This window comes from Ammospiza nelsoni, chromosome 2 (assembly GCF_027579445.1).
Source record: "Ammospiza nelsoni isolate bAmmNel1 chromosome 2, bAmmNel1.pri, whole genome shotgun sequence".
In the NCBI taxonomy this organism is placed as follows: domain Eukaryota; kingdom Metazoa; phylum Chordata; class Aves; order Passeriformes; family Passerellidae; genus Ammospiza; species Ammospiza nelsoni.
The window spans coordinates 43,737,806-43,752,203 of NC_080634.1; the positions used below are offsets into that span (position 1 = coordinate 43,737,806).

A 14,398-nucleotide genomic window follows, 5' to 3' on the forward strand; every position below is an offset into this window, starting at 1 on the left:
AAGATTTGTTAGTACACTTAAAGCAGCAAAATGAGCCCAGAGAACAGTCTATTTGTGGTTTCCCCCGTATTCTAAGACTCGGGATTGTCAGATTAATCAGAGACTGAAAGCAATGGAATATTTTATTTTGCTAATTTTTAGGTTGTTTCATAACAGCAGCATTATGAAACTGTGAGTGGGATTTCCTTAGAGTAACATAGCAATATATTATAAAGAATACTATGCAGAAACATGACTTACATCCTGATTAAACAACAAATTGTTGTAGAAAGCCTTTCTTAAAAATCCCCTCGGAACATGTTTTTTATTACTTCTGAGACTCTTTCAGATCCTACAGGTATTTTTTTTTTCTTCATTGCTCTTTTAAATGTAAGCAAAGAGGATTTTTGCCTTTGTTGAAGTGTTGCAAACTAGCACCAGGTTAAAACCTGACTACAGCCAAAAATTATGCACAACAGTTTCAAAATATCTAGTTTCAAAATGGAGCTGAAGGGGACAAGTTCTTTAGTTCCCCAAATGAAAACATTGATTCTTATTAGTAAGGACACTCAGCTATAGTATGGTCACATCCTGAGCTTTTTTTGTTGTTGTTTGTTCAGCTAAGTAGTATCTCTGAATTGGCTGATTAAAATTAGGTTTAGCTTTGAAGGGTGGAATTATAAGTAGGAAAGAAACAACAACATTCAGCTGTGTGTCCTAATCACTAAGGGTGCAATCTCTGCATGTAATTCTGCATAGGAGAGAGGTGCTGTGTTATTGCAAACTGTCACTGCCCTGGGACTTGGGATTTTCAACCGACAGAGGATCTTGGGAGAGAAATTTGCCTTTTATGCTTGAGTTGTTAAAAATTTGTTGGCCTTTTCTCTCTAACACCAGTGCCTGGTAATTGCTTCTCTCTCTTCGTCCTTTTTTTGGGTTTTGGTTGTTTGGGTTTTTTCATGTATGTCGACAGCAGTCTAAACTTTTTTCAGGAATTGTCAGGTATTGTCCAGTATAGTACAGAAGAGGCATTTCTGCTGCTTCCAGTAGAGTATTTAATGTGTAGCATTTAAAGACCAGTAATTTTCTCAAAGCTGTATTGCAGCAATTGCAGTTGACTGTATTCTGCAGATTGCGAAGCCATATTTTAGGACAAGATCTTTTTTATTGTCTTAAGTTGCCCATGTTTTTTAACTTGTCTGCCCCTCCTCCTCCCTCAAATCTCCCTCTTCTAGAAACAAAGACTTGTTTGTTCCTGCTCTGCCTGTGAGGTCTTTGCATCCTCCGCTGTGTGGGTGCAGAGCCCCTTATTTAAATGCTTTCCATAGCCATGGAAGGTAAGGAACAAAATGTAGTAGAAACTCGTAAGTCCTAGCTAACAGATAAAATGAAGCTCTTCACCTTTGAATTCGAAGTACTTCATAAGAGCTGTGCATGTCAGGATCATTACAAATAATTAGGTGTACAAAAAATAAAATCTGCTATCTGAAATCACATTAATGAGCATGTTCTTTAGAGTGCAGATTTCTGCAGTCATGTCCATGTAAGTAATGGGGAATTGGGAATGTATAAAGAAAAAAAAGCTCACCAACAAAACAAGCAAGCAAAAGTACCTCAACAGCAAATCAGCAACAAAAAGCTTTAAAACCCTCTGGTTTTTCCTGTCTCTTGAAACAAGATGTGTTTCCGCCCCGCTTTTTCATTAAATACTGTGTTGAAAATTATAGATAATTACATTCTTCTTTGAGTTTCCCTTGAAGATAGCATGCTTGTGTAATCACCAAAGTGTATGAAAATCATTGATACTATTGTTGTGGTTTTTTCACTTGGATATGTTAAGTCAGTAAATTCAGTTGGCAGCATCTTCTTCTAATATCCTGACTTTTAGTTTAATTTCACTGTTAAAAAGAGTTCGCGCATATAAAAAATCTGAGGACTGTTTAAAATCTTATCAATTAGAAGTCTTTTGCACTTTCCTGAAATAATAAAATGTTCAGAAACATCCTTTCAATTATACGATGATGATGATGATGATAATAATAATAATAATAATAATAGTAGTAGTAGTAGTAGTAGTAGTAGTAGTAATAGTGGAATTTTAGATTCAGTTTCCAAATAATTATCAAATTATATAATTAAGTGATCCCCTAATATTTATTGATGTATTTTAAGTATACACCAAAGTCTCAATATCTTACGATATTTCTGCTTTAGATATGCTTTTTCTTAGAAAGACTGCTTTCAAAGTGGACATTAGAAGACATTTGGGGGATCTAGGATGAGGGAATAAAATGAAAAACATCAGAGAAACGTGATTTCTTTCTTAAATTTATAATTGCAAAGTCAAGTAGATGAGAACAATGGGGCAGAATGGTCAGAAATAAAAAAAGCAGAAAGTGGCATGAGCAGGAAATACAAAGCTGTCTCTTTGAGGAAAAGAGATACTTGTATGGTGCATGCATGAAAAATAAATTCATAACATATTAAAGGAATGTTAGTGATACTGCAGTGAAGTGTTTAACTAAGGTTAGACGCTATTAAATTTTTATGAGGTTATCTGTAACATGACTTGGCTGTGAACTGCATTGAGGTAGGACTCTGAAACCATGATTATATAAAGGGACTATACATATAAAAGGACTATATAAAGACTATAAAGGGAGTGTTTTTAACCAACAGAAAATTGACATTTTCCAGCTTTGAGTACTTAAATTCTACAAGCTAGTTTGCTTTTAACTTAAATGTGCTCATTTCAGGTGATTGTAATTTTTGAATTTTTCTCCCTTTTGACTTTACACTGTAATTGACCTTCCATCTTGTTTATTAGCAGGGTTTGGATCCTGGAACATCTGAGAGGTAGCACAGACTTTGGATAGGGTTGCAGAATTAACTAACAGCAGGAGAACGCTGTTTTCCGTTGTCCCCTATTAACTTCATTTCTGCTTATTTTGTGAAAGAGAGTAAGATATATAGAGCAAAAGGCATGGTCCTGGTTCCAGATTTGAAAAGAGAGAAAGGAGATCTATTCCCCACTCCAGCAATGTCTTGTCTAGCTTATCTAAAGCTGCTAGATGGGCTGCCTTGCTTTTTGCATTGTTTTCTCTAGCTTCAACTTTGCTTCAACTTTGATAAATGAAGGTTGAGTAATTGCTGTCAAGCTTCCAGCAGATATTGCCCAGTGGAGCTCCTGGTGCTTGTAGTTAAATGTTCACTGCCCACATCCTTACAGGGCAGGTGTTGATGGTGTTAGGACTTTTGCTTAAGTTTCTTGGTGGTGTCTTGGGCTGTTCTTCCTGCCACTGGCCCAGAGACCACAGCACACGTGGCAAAGCTGGTTAATTGGCTCACTCTGGTCACCTTCTGTCCTGAAGTTCAGTTCTGATGGTGAAGTGATGCTGGATGTCTTGTAACATCAACTGCTTGATTTTAGCCTTTGATCCACAGGAATGTCGTTTTCCCACTGGTTCTTTTTCATGCTGCATCAGGATGAGACTTGTAGGTTGGAACTGAACTGCAGCCCTCATTGTTTCTACTTGGTGCTGGGATCCAGTTTGTATTCCTACTTCACAGGTTCACTTACCTTACAGGAAGTTCTATCATATTAGCAATTATATGTATGAAGCTCTTTAACCTAGTAACTACATGAAGTACTGTTTCAAAAAACTGTAAGCTATTTTACAGCATTTTATGTTGGCTGGACTCATGAAAATATGACCCTTCTGCCCATTAGACTGCTGAGTCTGTGCTGGACCAGTGGATTAGTTGAAAGGGTAGACTGCAGGGTTGGGTCTCTAATTGGTTTAGTATTATGTGATAAATATATGTTGGCTTTCTTGGAACAGAAGAACAGCACTACTTTACCTTAAATTGAACATGCAAAAGACAGTGGAGACTGAAGGGCTTTTCAGTGAAAAGATTATACAGATTTTTTTATGAGAGAAATCTCCTTTCTTATGGTAGTTAGAAATATTAGTATTCCAGGAATCCTCTATATGATGAAAACATTAATTCAAACTAATTTTACAGATTTTTTTTTCCCACTTCACCCTGTCATCCTAAAAGAACCTCTCTCTTTTTTTTCTTAGTTTCTGTAAACCATAATCCTCATTCCCAGAAAAAAAAAATCCCTGCCATTCTCCCATCATTGCTTCAGCAAACGCATTCTGCAGAATATACTGAGTGTTAACAGATTCAGTCTGTTGCAGGGAACACCATGGAGATGGAGAGCTAATTCCAAGCTGAAAGCCCCTGAAAATAGTGCCCTTGCAATACAGTTAGCTTTTCCCACCCTCTCTTTCACTCTGGGAACTCCAGTGCTCTGTTGACTTTAACCATATTGGTGTCATGTGAGGGAGAAATCAGACCTCATACATCCCAGTTATGTATTATTTTATAAAATAAAATTGTCTTAGGCCTTGCTTTTATAGGGGAAGGGAAGATGGGTTCTCATTGTGCATTATGCTTTCAGAGCTCCATTTTTAGGCTCCGCTGCCCAGGAAAAATGCAATGCATAATTCTGGGGGATAAAAGAAAATGAAGCACTAGCAAAATGTTTTCTGTGTTGATGTCCATATTTATGGCTGTATAATTCATCTGCCATTTCTGTACCAACTGTAATTTTGCCTATCAAGAAGCTCTAAATGAAGCCTCTAACACTAAAATAGTGATGTGACAAGGATGTGAATGCTGGTTGCATGACCTTGCACCACAACAGGTAGCCTTTAATTGTTTTTGGTAAAAGTGAAATGATCCATTTTGTTGTTCTGTGTGTTCTCAAGTTAAATGCACCTAGGATTCCATGTAAATAAAGCAAGTTATTTACTATTCATGTCTGTAGTGAGAATAGTTTATTAGAAAGAAGAGAGATTTTTCTAATTCGACTTGAAATATTTTTTTACTACCACTTCTGAATTTTTCACCAGTTAGCCCATTAAACTGTTTTTAGAATTTTTTAGAATAAGTACATGGTCTTAACCATGAGACTGTTGTGTTAATTTTGCACACATCAATTGCTCACACATGAGCATATGTTTCACACTCTGAATATTAATGTAGCTGCATGTTTTGTACTGTCATGCCTTGTAATTTTGTATTTTTTTTAATGTATACCTTTCATGAATACTACTTCCGTTGCATGTATTTGTTTGAATTTATTTTTAAAATGTTTATTGTTTTGGTTCCTTAGCCATGAATCAGCGAATCAGCCAAAGTGCTCCAGTCAAACAGCCACCTCCTCTGGCTCCTCAGAGTCCCCAGGGTGGTGTAATGGGAGGGAGTAGCTCCAATCAGCAGCAACAGATGAGACTTCAGCAGCTACAGATGGAGAAAGAAAGGCTGAGACTGAAGCATCAAGAACTGCTTCGGCAGGTGAGGCCACAGGTTAGACACCTACTTCCACTATTTCTTTTGTATGTTATGTTTTGATTTTTCTAAGTTGTTGTTTCAGCGAGTCCTAAAGACCAGTGACTATACAAAAAGCTTTGAGATCTAAAAAGGTCTGAATTCATTCTCTTACTGATATCAGCTTGGTGGTGAAAGTATTTAATTTTTTAAGACTGAAGAGTTTTGCTTTCCTCCCTCATTCCTCCCTTTAACAAAACTCTTACAGAGCAGGCTTCACAAACTATAAAGATGACAGTGTGGACTGTTGATATGATTGGATATTCCTCCTAATAATATATTTCTTATTCATTGAGTTCCAAGTCATGCAAAAAGTTATTTCCCACAGCTACTTTAGTTCTCCCTTTTAAGTGGAGGAAAATCTTCAGTTTTAGAACCTGTTGCAGTCTGTAGGATTTTGAAGTATTTTCAAAGTTTATATAAGATACATTGAGGAAACGCCTTGTTGCCAGAATCTTATCTGTTCAATAGTAGAGTTGAGCATGAAACAACTGAATAACTTGTGCTGCATTTTGAGCCTGTGGCTTTCTTATCCCGAAGAATTTCAAACTTCATAAGAAGGCTGCAAACTATGCCTTTCAGTGTTTTCTACTATATGGATATGGCTGTAGCAAATATTAAAGTGTAGGGCTGGACTCGGCAATCTCTGGATTGGAATTCGGACTTGATCTCCTTTTTACTCTAAGCCTTCTGCTTCGATTGTTCAATCTGAGTGTTTTAATAGTTATAACTATCTGTGCTAGATACTTAAGATATTTCTTTGGGTTTTTGACACTGGCAGAAAAAGCACTAATCTTTTCTTTGAGGAAAACCTTCTAAAATCTTTCCTTTTTCACTTTGGGTGATGGGTCTTGTTTCAGAAGAGGATAACATCTTAATGTCTTCAAAGACAGCTTTTCTCTTTCTTCATCACCTGCAGTATTCTGTCCTGGAATCTGACTTCCGTTATCCCCTTTGTAGTCAAGGACTATTTTGTAGGAATCTTCAGCATCTCTTGGTGTAAGATGGGTCATCTTTACAGCCATTACTTTTTATAGTGCTCTAGGTAAGAATACATTGCAAAGGTGGCATCAGGACTTTCTCTCTGCTTAAGCACCTGGGCTTCTGCTGTTTCTGCTTTGCAATTAATCCACAAACAGACATTTTACCCTGTGCTAGCATGTGTCTAGGTAGGCCTTCTAATTGTCTTCTTGCCTCAGTTGTCATTGAGAACCTGACTAACTTTGGAGCAGGTGACAACCGATTCTCTTCATGTTGTTCTCCTTAGTTATTAAGCTTGTCTGTCAAATATGCATCCTTGGTAAATCTGTGAGTTTTGTTTCACTGTGTCATGATTTTCACAGTTCTTAACTCCCTTATCCTGTCTCATCTGGCCTGTCTCAGGGGCTTGATACTGCAAGATGGTGTTTATAAGACAGCCTGCATAGGTAAACCATGCAGCTAAAGTAATTTTTATCCATCTTATTTTTACTCTTAGGCATTGCGGAATATCAATCCCAGCACAGCAAATTCTCCAAAACATCAGGTAGGCTCTAAACTGATGTTTCAGCATAATTAGAAAAATGAAAGCATTAAATTAGGCTAGCAGGGAACTTTTTGCTACATGAAAACATTCTAAAAAAGAAGGGGGAAAAAACCCAAAACCAGCAAACAAAAAACTAGCCTCTGCCATGCACATTTTTGAATCACTTTTCTGGTCACAGCCCTAACACTGTTTTTAGGAGTGCTCCATTACCACAACTTTATATCAATATTTAAGAGCAAACAAGGAATTCATTGCACATTTTTTTACATTGAAAACAGCCTTCTTGTTTAGCATTCTTGAGGATACTGCTGTTCCAGTCCTGATGTCATCAAGATGTTTGTTTGAAGCAAACTACCTAAGGTAGTAGTTGGTGACTTTTAAATACTGTTCATATGAATGTTCTTATCAGTTCATTAAAGCAGGTATGATCTTAGAGAAGGATATCTGTTATCACTTAATGAAGAGTCACTTGAAATAGTTACAATTTTTAAGCACGCATAGTATAACAGAATTACTTAATAGATTAGATGAACAAAATAATTGCTATGCAGTATAGTTTTTCCATTTGGATGTTTAACTGGCTCTTGCATGCATATAAGAAACAACTGTATAGTTATGAAAAGGTCAGACCAAAATAAAATTGTTCAAAATGTGAAGCATAATAAACAGCTTAATGTGGTCTTCTTTCAGTTGCTAAAGAAGTTGAACATAGAATGAATCTCTGGAAGGGTGGATTTATGGATATATTCAGAGAATTTCATGTTTACTAATGATAACAGTATTTTAATCTACTGATTCTTAGTACCAATATTTATATTAGCTTGTACTGTTCTTTGTTTTTTTAAGAAAAACCTCTGTATGCACTAGGCAAGAATAATAGAATAAATGAAAGTATCCTCTGTTTGGAAGCCATGAGTACTGATGTACTGTTGCATTCTGAGTACCACAACCTTGAATGTTACTAGTTCTGAGAGATAGGAACCTCAGACCTTAGTGCTGACACCCTGGAATAAATACTTTCTTGTTTGGCAATACCAGAGCTGCTCTTAAACAGAAGCATTTTAATTGAGATGTAGTAATTTGATTAATTAACAAAGCATTAGCCACATAATGATCTTATCAGTCAATATTAGATTCTGTTCTGGAGGAGAAAAAAAAGTCCTCAAGAATAATGGGTATACAAGAGAATAAACAAAGGTAAACTACTCCACAGTAGTGGAGTAAAATACCTTATCTTCTGGCATAATTAGGTAATTCATAGGGGATGTTTTTCTTACAGAATGCCAAAAGTCTATTCTGTGTTTTCTTCTATGCCTGACGCCCTGTCATTGTTCACTCTTCCACTAATTTCTTCCTGTTGCCAACTCAAAAAAATACAGGAAATGGAGAAGTTTGTTATCAGTTTCATACTGTACTGTGTAAGATGTGGTTTTTGGAACTTCTTGAAATTATGGCTTTAAATCATACAAAACAGCAAAAACTCAAAGGGACTATACTGATAATTCATTAAATGTATATGTACTGGTCACTCTGCTCTGTTTGGAGTGGAAACTGATGAAAGGAGCCATACAAAAAATCAGGATTCCATTTATATTTAGACTTGCTTCCTACTGAACCTCCTGCCTGGCATCAGTTTTATTAGTCTGCACTTGCTAATGAGTCAAGGTGTGTGTGAGAGATCTGTTGGGTGGAAGAATGGGCAATCATGTCACCTTTAAAGTTCTGTAATACTAGACTATTTGTGTCACACCATCTAAATGTACTTTTTGTGTTTTCATATCACCTCAGTAAAGTAATGAATAGCCACAGGTGGAAGAAAGTGCTTAGAGAACTGCTTCAGGGTTCTGGTTCTCTAAATGCTTCTTGAGGCCTTGTACTGTAGAGGCAAATGTAGTCTGTCTTCTCTGATGCTGCTGCTATTGAAGTCCCAGTCTGTACATCTGATCAGATCACAGCTGACCTAGTTAATCTGGAAAATGTATAGGAAGAATTAAAATTTCTTTGGTCAACTTTTTCTTGCAGACAGGTCTTTCTTTCTTTTTGAATAAAATTAATAAAGTTTGGAGGAATTACCTCCTTCCCTGATGATAAAGCTGTGCTTGGTGGCAGAGTAATTGCTTCTCTTGCTAACTTTTATATATTCTTTTAAGGAATAATAAAAATTAAATCTTCATATATTCAGTGCTCTTAATTCTGGGACAGCTAAGTCTGTTTTAGAGAGGGATTGCCAAGGTCTTTCGTTTGTAAAGAAATTATGTAACACTGGCATTCTTGAAGCTTGCATCCAATGAAATCTCTTGTATGGATGGATTAAAAACATCTGAGAAATGTTCCTTAACTTTTAACTGTATCTGAACTTTTCATGTCACACAATCACTAGGTTAGAAGGGACTGGTGGAGGTCATCTAGCCCAACATCCTGATTCTTCTTGACATTTTTCCCCATGTAGCCTGGATACAGTACCATGGTTGTATTTATATCTATGATCAGGTTCTTTGGTACTGGGTAACCATAGTGTTCCTGCCAGGTTGTGGTCGCTCTGCCATGGAACTGCAGTATCCTGTGGTGACACTAACATTCCAAGTGTTGTGTATGGAAGCCTTACCTTCTGGAAAGAGCAAATAATTGCTCAGCTTAATTTTTTATAGAAAGCACTGTAAGAGACTCTTCTGGTTTGAATGAGGATGTATTTTACTGAAATTCTAAAGGTCAAAGGCACCTGTAGCAAAAATTACAACTTTCAGACTTACTGTGTATCAGCAAGAACTGTTGATACATCCAGGAAATTTAAAAACACCAAGCATCTGTTCAGTTACTTGTGCTTATCATCATCAGTTATTTGTGAAACCTTAAAAATGTCTGTCTGTCCTAGTAAAGAGACTGCATGACTTGACTTTCACTCCATCCCTACTAGCTCTCTTTCCATTTTCCTGCAGTTAGCATCTGATTGTCAGCAATTTCTAAAGTAGAGCAGATGTCAATCAAGTTTTGTATATGTCACAAAATTGAACAGGTAGTTAAGTAACAGATTTCTTCCCTTACAGTGTGCTGTGGAATGAAATAGAGGCGAATAATGTCGAGGTACTGATGGCATTATTCTTGGATGTTGTGCAGATTATTTTCTTGTGCTGAGAATGGAAGATTTCTTAGTTATTTGCTGCTAATATTGGAGTATTTGCTAATGAGATCAGCATACTACATATTTATAAGTTCCTCTGTATATGCTTGCTGATCCTGTATCTACTGCTCGTTTCTAGCTTGTTTCTAAGCTTTACAGATCAACAAAATAATTGTGTTGCTTGCTCATGTGTGTAGATCTTTATGGATAAATACCTGGTTTAAAAGTCTGTATAGTAAATCAGAACTGCATTCAGTGGCTGTGCTGGTTGTTGTGACTGAAGCTGTGAACGGTCCATTTCCTGCTCAGCCCTCACAAATTGCCCAGCTCCTCATTGCTGAGTTCATTTGTCTTCCATCAGTCCCCGTGTCTTCCCTGTTTGTGTGTGTGCTGGAACTTTGTGGCCCTCAAAAAATGCAGGCACTTAATCTGAAGAAGCAACTGTAAGTCTGCCCATAAGTGTTGTGGTCTCCTCTTTCCCCTAAAACTTCTGTCCCATCCCAGGAAAGCCTGTGGATCGTTTGAAAGTCAAGTGATGGTTGGGGGCAGAAATGTTAAAATTGGCACTTTTAAAGTAAATTTGCAAAACCAATTATCAGGATATATCAAGTAAAATTGAGTAGCATATCATAGGTTTAATACAGTAAGAATATAAGTGGGTTGCACAAGACATCTGCCTTTCCTCAAAAGCCAGTGAAGATAAAAATGCTCCTAAAAGGGTAGTTTTATAAAGTTAATTTGAACATGGTGTGAATGACCTGTAACTTAATGTAAAACTTAATCTGTCTGGAATTATGGAAAAAAAAAAGTGCATGAGGTCAGCCAGATAAATTACACAGTGCTGACCTTATTTTAAAAATTATTTAAGGAGATGACAGATTATTTTGGTGTGTGTAATAACTAAAATTCAGCTTTTCTGCTAACAGTAGGAATGCTACTTTTTTTTTCTTTCCCAGAGGTACTTAAAACAAGTTTGACATACTTAAAAAATAGGATGAGATCAATTCATAGAAATCTAAGCCAGGATTTTGTCATAGTTTTGTTTTTGCCTCCAGACTTTAAATACTTGTAAAAGCACATATTTCAAAGCATGAATTAAAAGCCTTGAGTTCACATTGCTCTGTTTTGGAGGTGGGAGAGACTTGGACACTCCCATACATTTTTTAAGTATAGAAAACCTACAACGTTTTTTTATTGCAAAACAGGTTTATAAGGAAGGAGAAATGAAAAGACTGTTCTTTAAGCAACACAATTTCAGCTTCCATTTTTATACCTTTTAGGAAAAATAGTCTTAACATACTCTTTAGGCCTTTAGGAAACTCTGCTTGTCTTACAAAATTATTAACAATTGCCCTGTATTTGTTTCTCAATAGCTTGTCTTTTTTGGTAATTCCTTTCTCTTTCAGACTCCCAGAATGACATAAATTTATTACTTAGATGAGTAATAACATTCTTTTGAAGGGAAAGTGCTTCTGACTCCTGTAAAAGTAGCAGTAATGCTACTTATAAATAGTTAAAAATAGTTGCAGTTTTCCATTTTTTAGCAGTGTTGTTAAAACAGAGATAAAAGCAGTACTGATTTTAAAAATACTAGTTTCACTACATAGTACATGCCAAAGAATAGGCAAAATAGAGTTCTCTCTCCTGGTTTAATACATCCCTATAGTGGGCCTTTAAAGAAATGAGATTTTTTTTGTTTTAGCTGGCTAGCATCTTGAGCTACATTTATTTTCTACCATACTATTTGAGTTTATGTATTGATGAAACTTCAATCTCTCCTACACTCTGAGGATTTAGAAAAATACAAAGGTAATTTCACTGTTTTTCTGAATTTCTTGTTCCTTTGTACTGATTTTTTTTCTCATAGTAACAGAAGAAAAATTGTGGGTTTTTTTTCTTTCCTGGTGTCAGTAGCTCTTGAAAAGGGGACATCTGGATTTCTTATCTTCCTCACAACTATTGAATCAGGAGGCAGTTCCAGTTGGAAAGGCCACACAAAGGAGATTAAATGTCACTTTAGTTCATATACAGAAATGACTCCATGTAGACTTTGCCTTGTAACTACTCTTTGTGGCACTGGTGTGTCACGAAGCTGCTTCTGCAGTCTGCTGGCACTTTTGGCTCCTCCTCTTCATCCAAATCAGGGACTGCTGCCCAAAGAAATAAAGATGTAATGTACAGAGGGAAGGGCAAAAGGACACACCACATGGGTGAGCAGTTCTTGAGCTGTCTCTGGGATAGCTGGTCTAAGACCTTCTACCTTCTTCAGATCAGTGTTTGGGAAATTCCAGGAAAGAACTCTTCTTTCTTTCTTTTTTAGATATGGATGAGTCTACCTGTATATCAGGTAACTTGTCACTGATACAAGGCTGCAAACTTAGCTGTGAAGTAAGAGGTCATTATATAGGCTTCACATTTGGTTTTATTACATAACCAATTGAAAATCATGTGGATAAGCCTTTAGAAATTATTAAAAGATGTTTAATGTCCTGTGATCTGAAAATGGGGATGGAGTATTATTACTGTTTGTTAGAACAATGGCCAGATAAGTGCTGATGAGCAGAGGGCTAGGTTTACTTGAACACAGTGATGAATACAGAAACCAATGGTATGCTTGTACACTTTCTGCAGAGATCTAATTAGCTGTAGTGAGAAAATTTTCTAATACAAGACATAAAACCTAAAGGAATATGTAGAATAGTAATCCACAGGAATGAGAGTGAAGCATATGAAGACTGGAAAAGAAAAGAAAACCTGTCGGCAGGGAAGCTTCAATACACAGTCTGCTGGAAATAAAATGAAATAACCTTAGATTTCTTATAAAGAAATCACTTGGAAAAAGAATTGGGGCAAAGTTAGTTTTATATACTAAAAGACTACAGTATAGTAGTCCTTAAGCTTATCATTGAAAATGGATCAAGATCTCTCATTTTACAAGTGAGAAATACTAAGTATTGTCAAGACTGACAGGATTGGTTTTGCCTGAGATTATCTTCCCAGGCACAGCCTGGAAGTCACATACTACCAGCAATGGTGATTGACAGGATGGTCAATAGATTTATCAGTCTCTGCAATAACAAAGCTCAGTCTTGGTGGGACATTGATGATGTTTGAATAGAGTTGCTTGAAGAAAATTACTGTATTTTCACATGTGTAACTCATGTGTTACTTGTTTAAAAAGGGGAGAAGGATCACTGGAAATAACATCAAATGTTGCTTATTTCCATCTGCCATTAATGTGATGCATTTTATGTTAACACTTTCATCAATTAGTAATTACAAGCTTAGTGAATGGTTTGATTCAAGCTGGTGAACATTCAGATGGGTAAAAAATTGTATGCAATTAGGTTTGTAGCTTCAGAAGTGCAGTGTCTAGGCCCTACTAAGAAATTACTCTGAATTTGAGGAGCTACGGAATTTACATAGGGAACTAATCCTGGATCTGATCAGTCAGAAATTTCAAATGCATGCCTCAAACAGGAGGAATGAATGGAAACTTTTAGGGAAAGACTTGAAAGTTTGCTTTCAAAGGTACAAAGGGAGCCAAGAACTAAATCAGAATTTAAAAGAAATCTGGATAAAATGCTATTTAGCAAAGCTATACAGGTCATATTAGGGGTCAGATAGTATTAACAGTTCTTGTTTTGGTTTAAGTAAAGACTTAGCAGAAAGATACTGAAGTGAACTAGAAAATCTTTGTGTAAGCATACAGATATTTATATCCATAAATACATGTACAGTGCAGTCTCTGTAATGATGGTCATGGCTGCTGGAACTTGCGTTTTCATTGAAGCCAGTACAGATTCTTGCTTTGTCCTCAAAAACGTTAGTTTCGTTTCATTTAACTCTTGTTACTGGAAGCAGTAAAAGCATCAATTATCTATAATGTCATGTGTTTATGTATCTAGAAAGTGCATTCAAATGCCTAACATGATCTCTCTTTCTCTCTCTCCTGCTGTTGTAGGAATTGGCTCTCCGTAGCCAGCTTCCAACAATGGAACAAGACGGTGGATCTCAAAACCCCGTGTCATCTCCTGGAATGTCTCAGGAACTGAGAACAATGACTACAAATAGTTCTGATCCCTTTCTTAACAGGTTTGTACGAATAGCTACTAGAGGAAAGAAATTTGATTTAAAATTCTGTTTGGTACATGTAATAGTTTATTTTGAACATCTGTCCGTGCCAAGAGCCACAGCTGTAAATGAATCTTTCCTTAAATGGCAAGTCTAGTAAAAGCTGAAGATTAAAAGCTGTCTCCTGTGGGAGGAAGTAGTCTGTTCAGACTTGTAGGAAGGTTTTTATTCAAAGTCATAACATGTTTGCCTCTGCATAATGTGTTGACTAACAGTCATTTCAAATTACTGACTCAATTTGT

The 14,398-nt window shown here is 36.4% G+C and overlaps 1 protein-coding gene across 4 annotated transcripts in view; it reads left to right on the forward strand.

Annotated features, from left to right (window-relative positions):
• YAP1 (Yes1 associated transcriptional regulator) overlaps positions 1 to 14,398 on the forward strand; it is an 88,437-nt gene that overhangs the window by 64,865 nt on the left and 9,174 nt on the right. Inside the window, exons 5-7 of one of the 4 annotated variants that reach the window (XM_059467191.1) lie at positions 5,165 to 5,358; positions 6,857 to 6,904; positions 13,987 to 14,117. In XM_059467191.1, coding sequence (XP_059323174.1) covers positions 5,165 to 5,358; positions 6,857 to 6,904; positions 13,987 to 14,117 — 373 coding nt within the window. The remainder of the gene's footprint in view (positions 1 to 5,164; positions 5,359 to 6,856; positions 6,905 to 13,986; positions 14,118 to 14,398) is intronic. The other 3 variants (XM_059467192.1, XM_059467193.1, XM_059467195.1) reach the window with 3 other exon arrangements.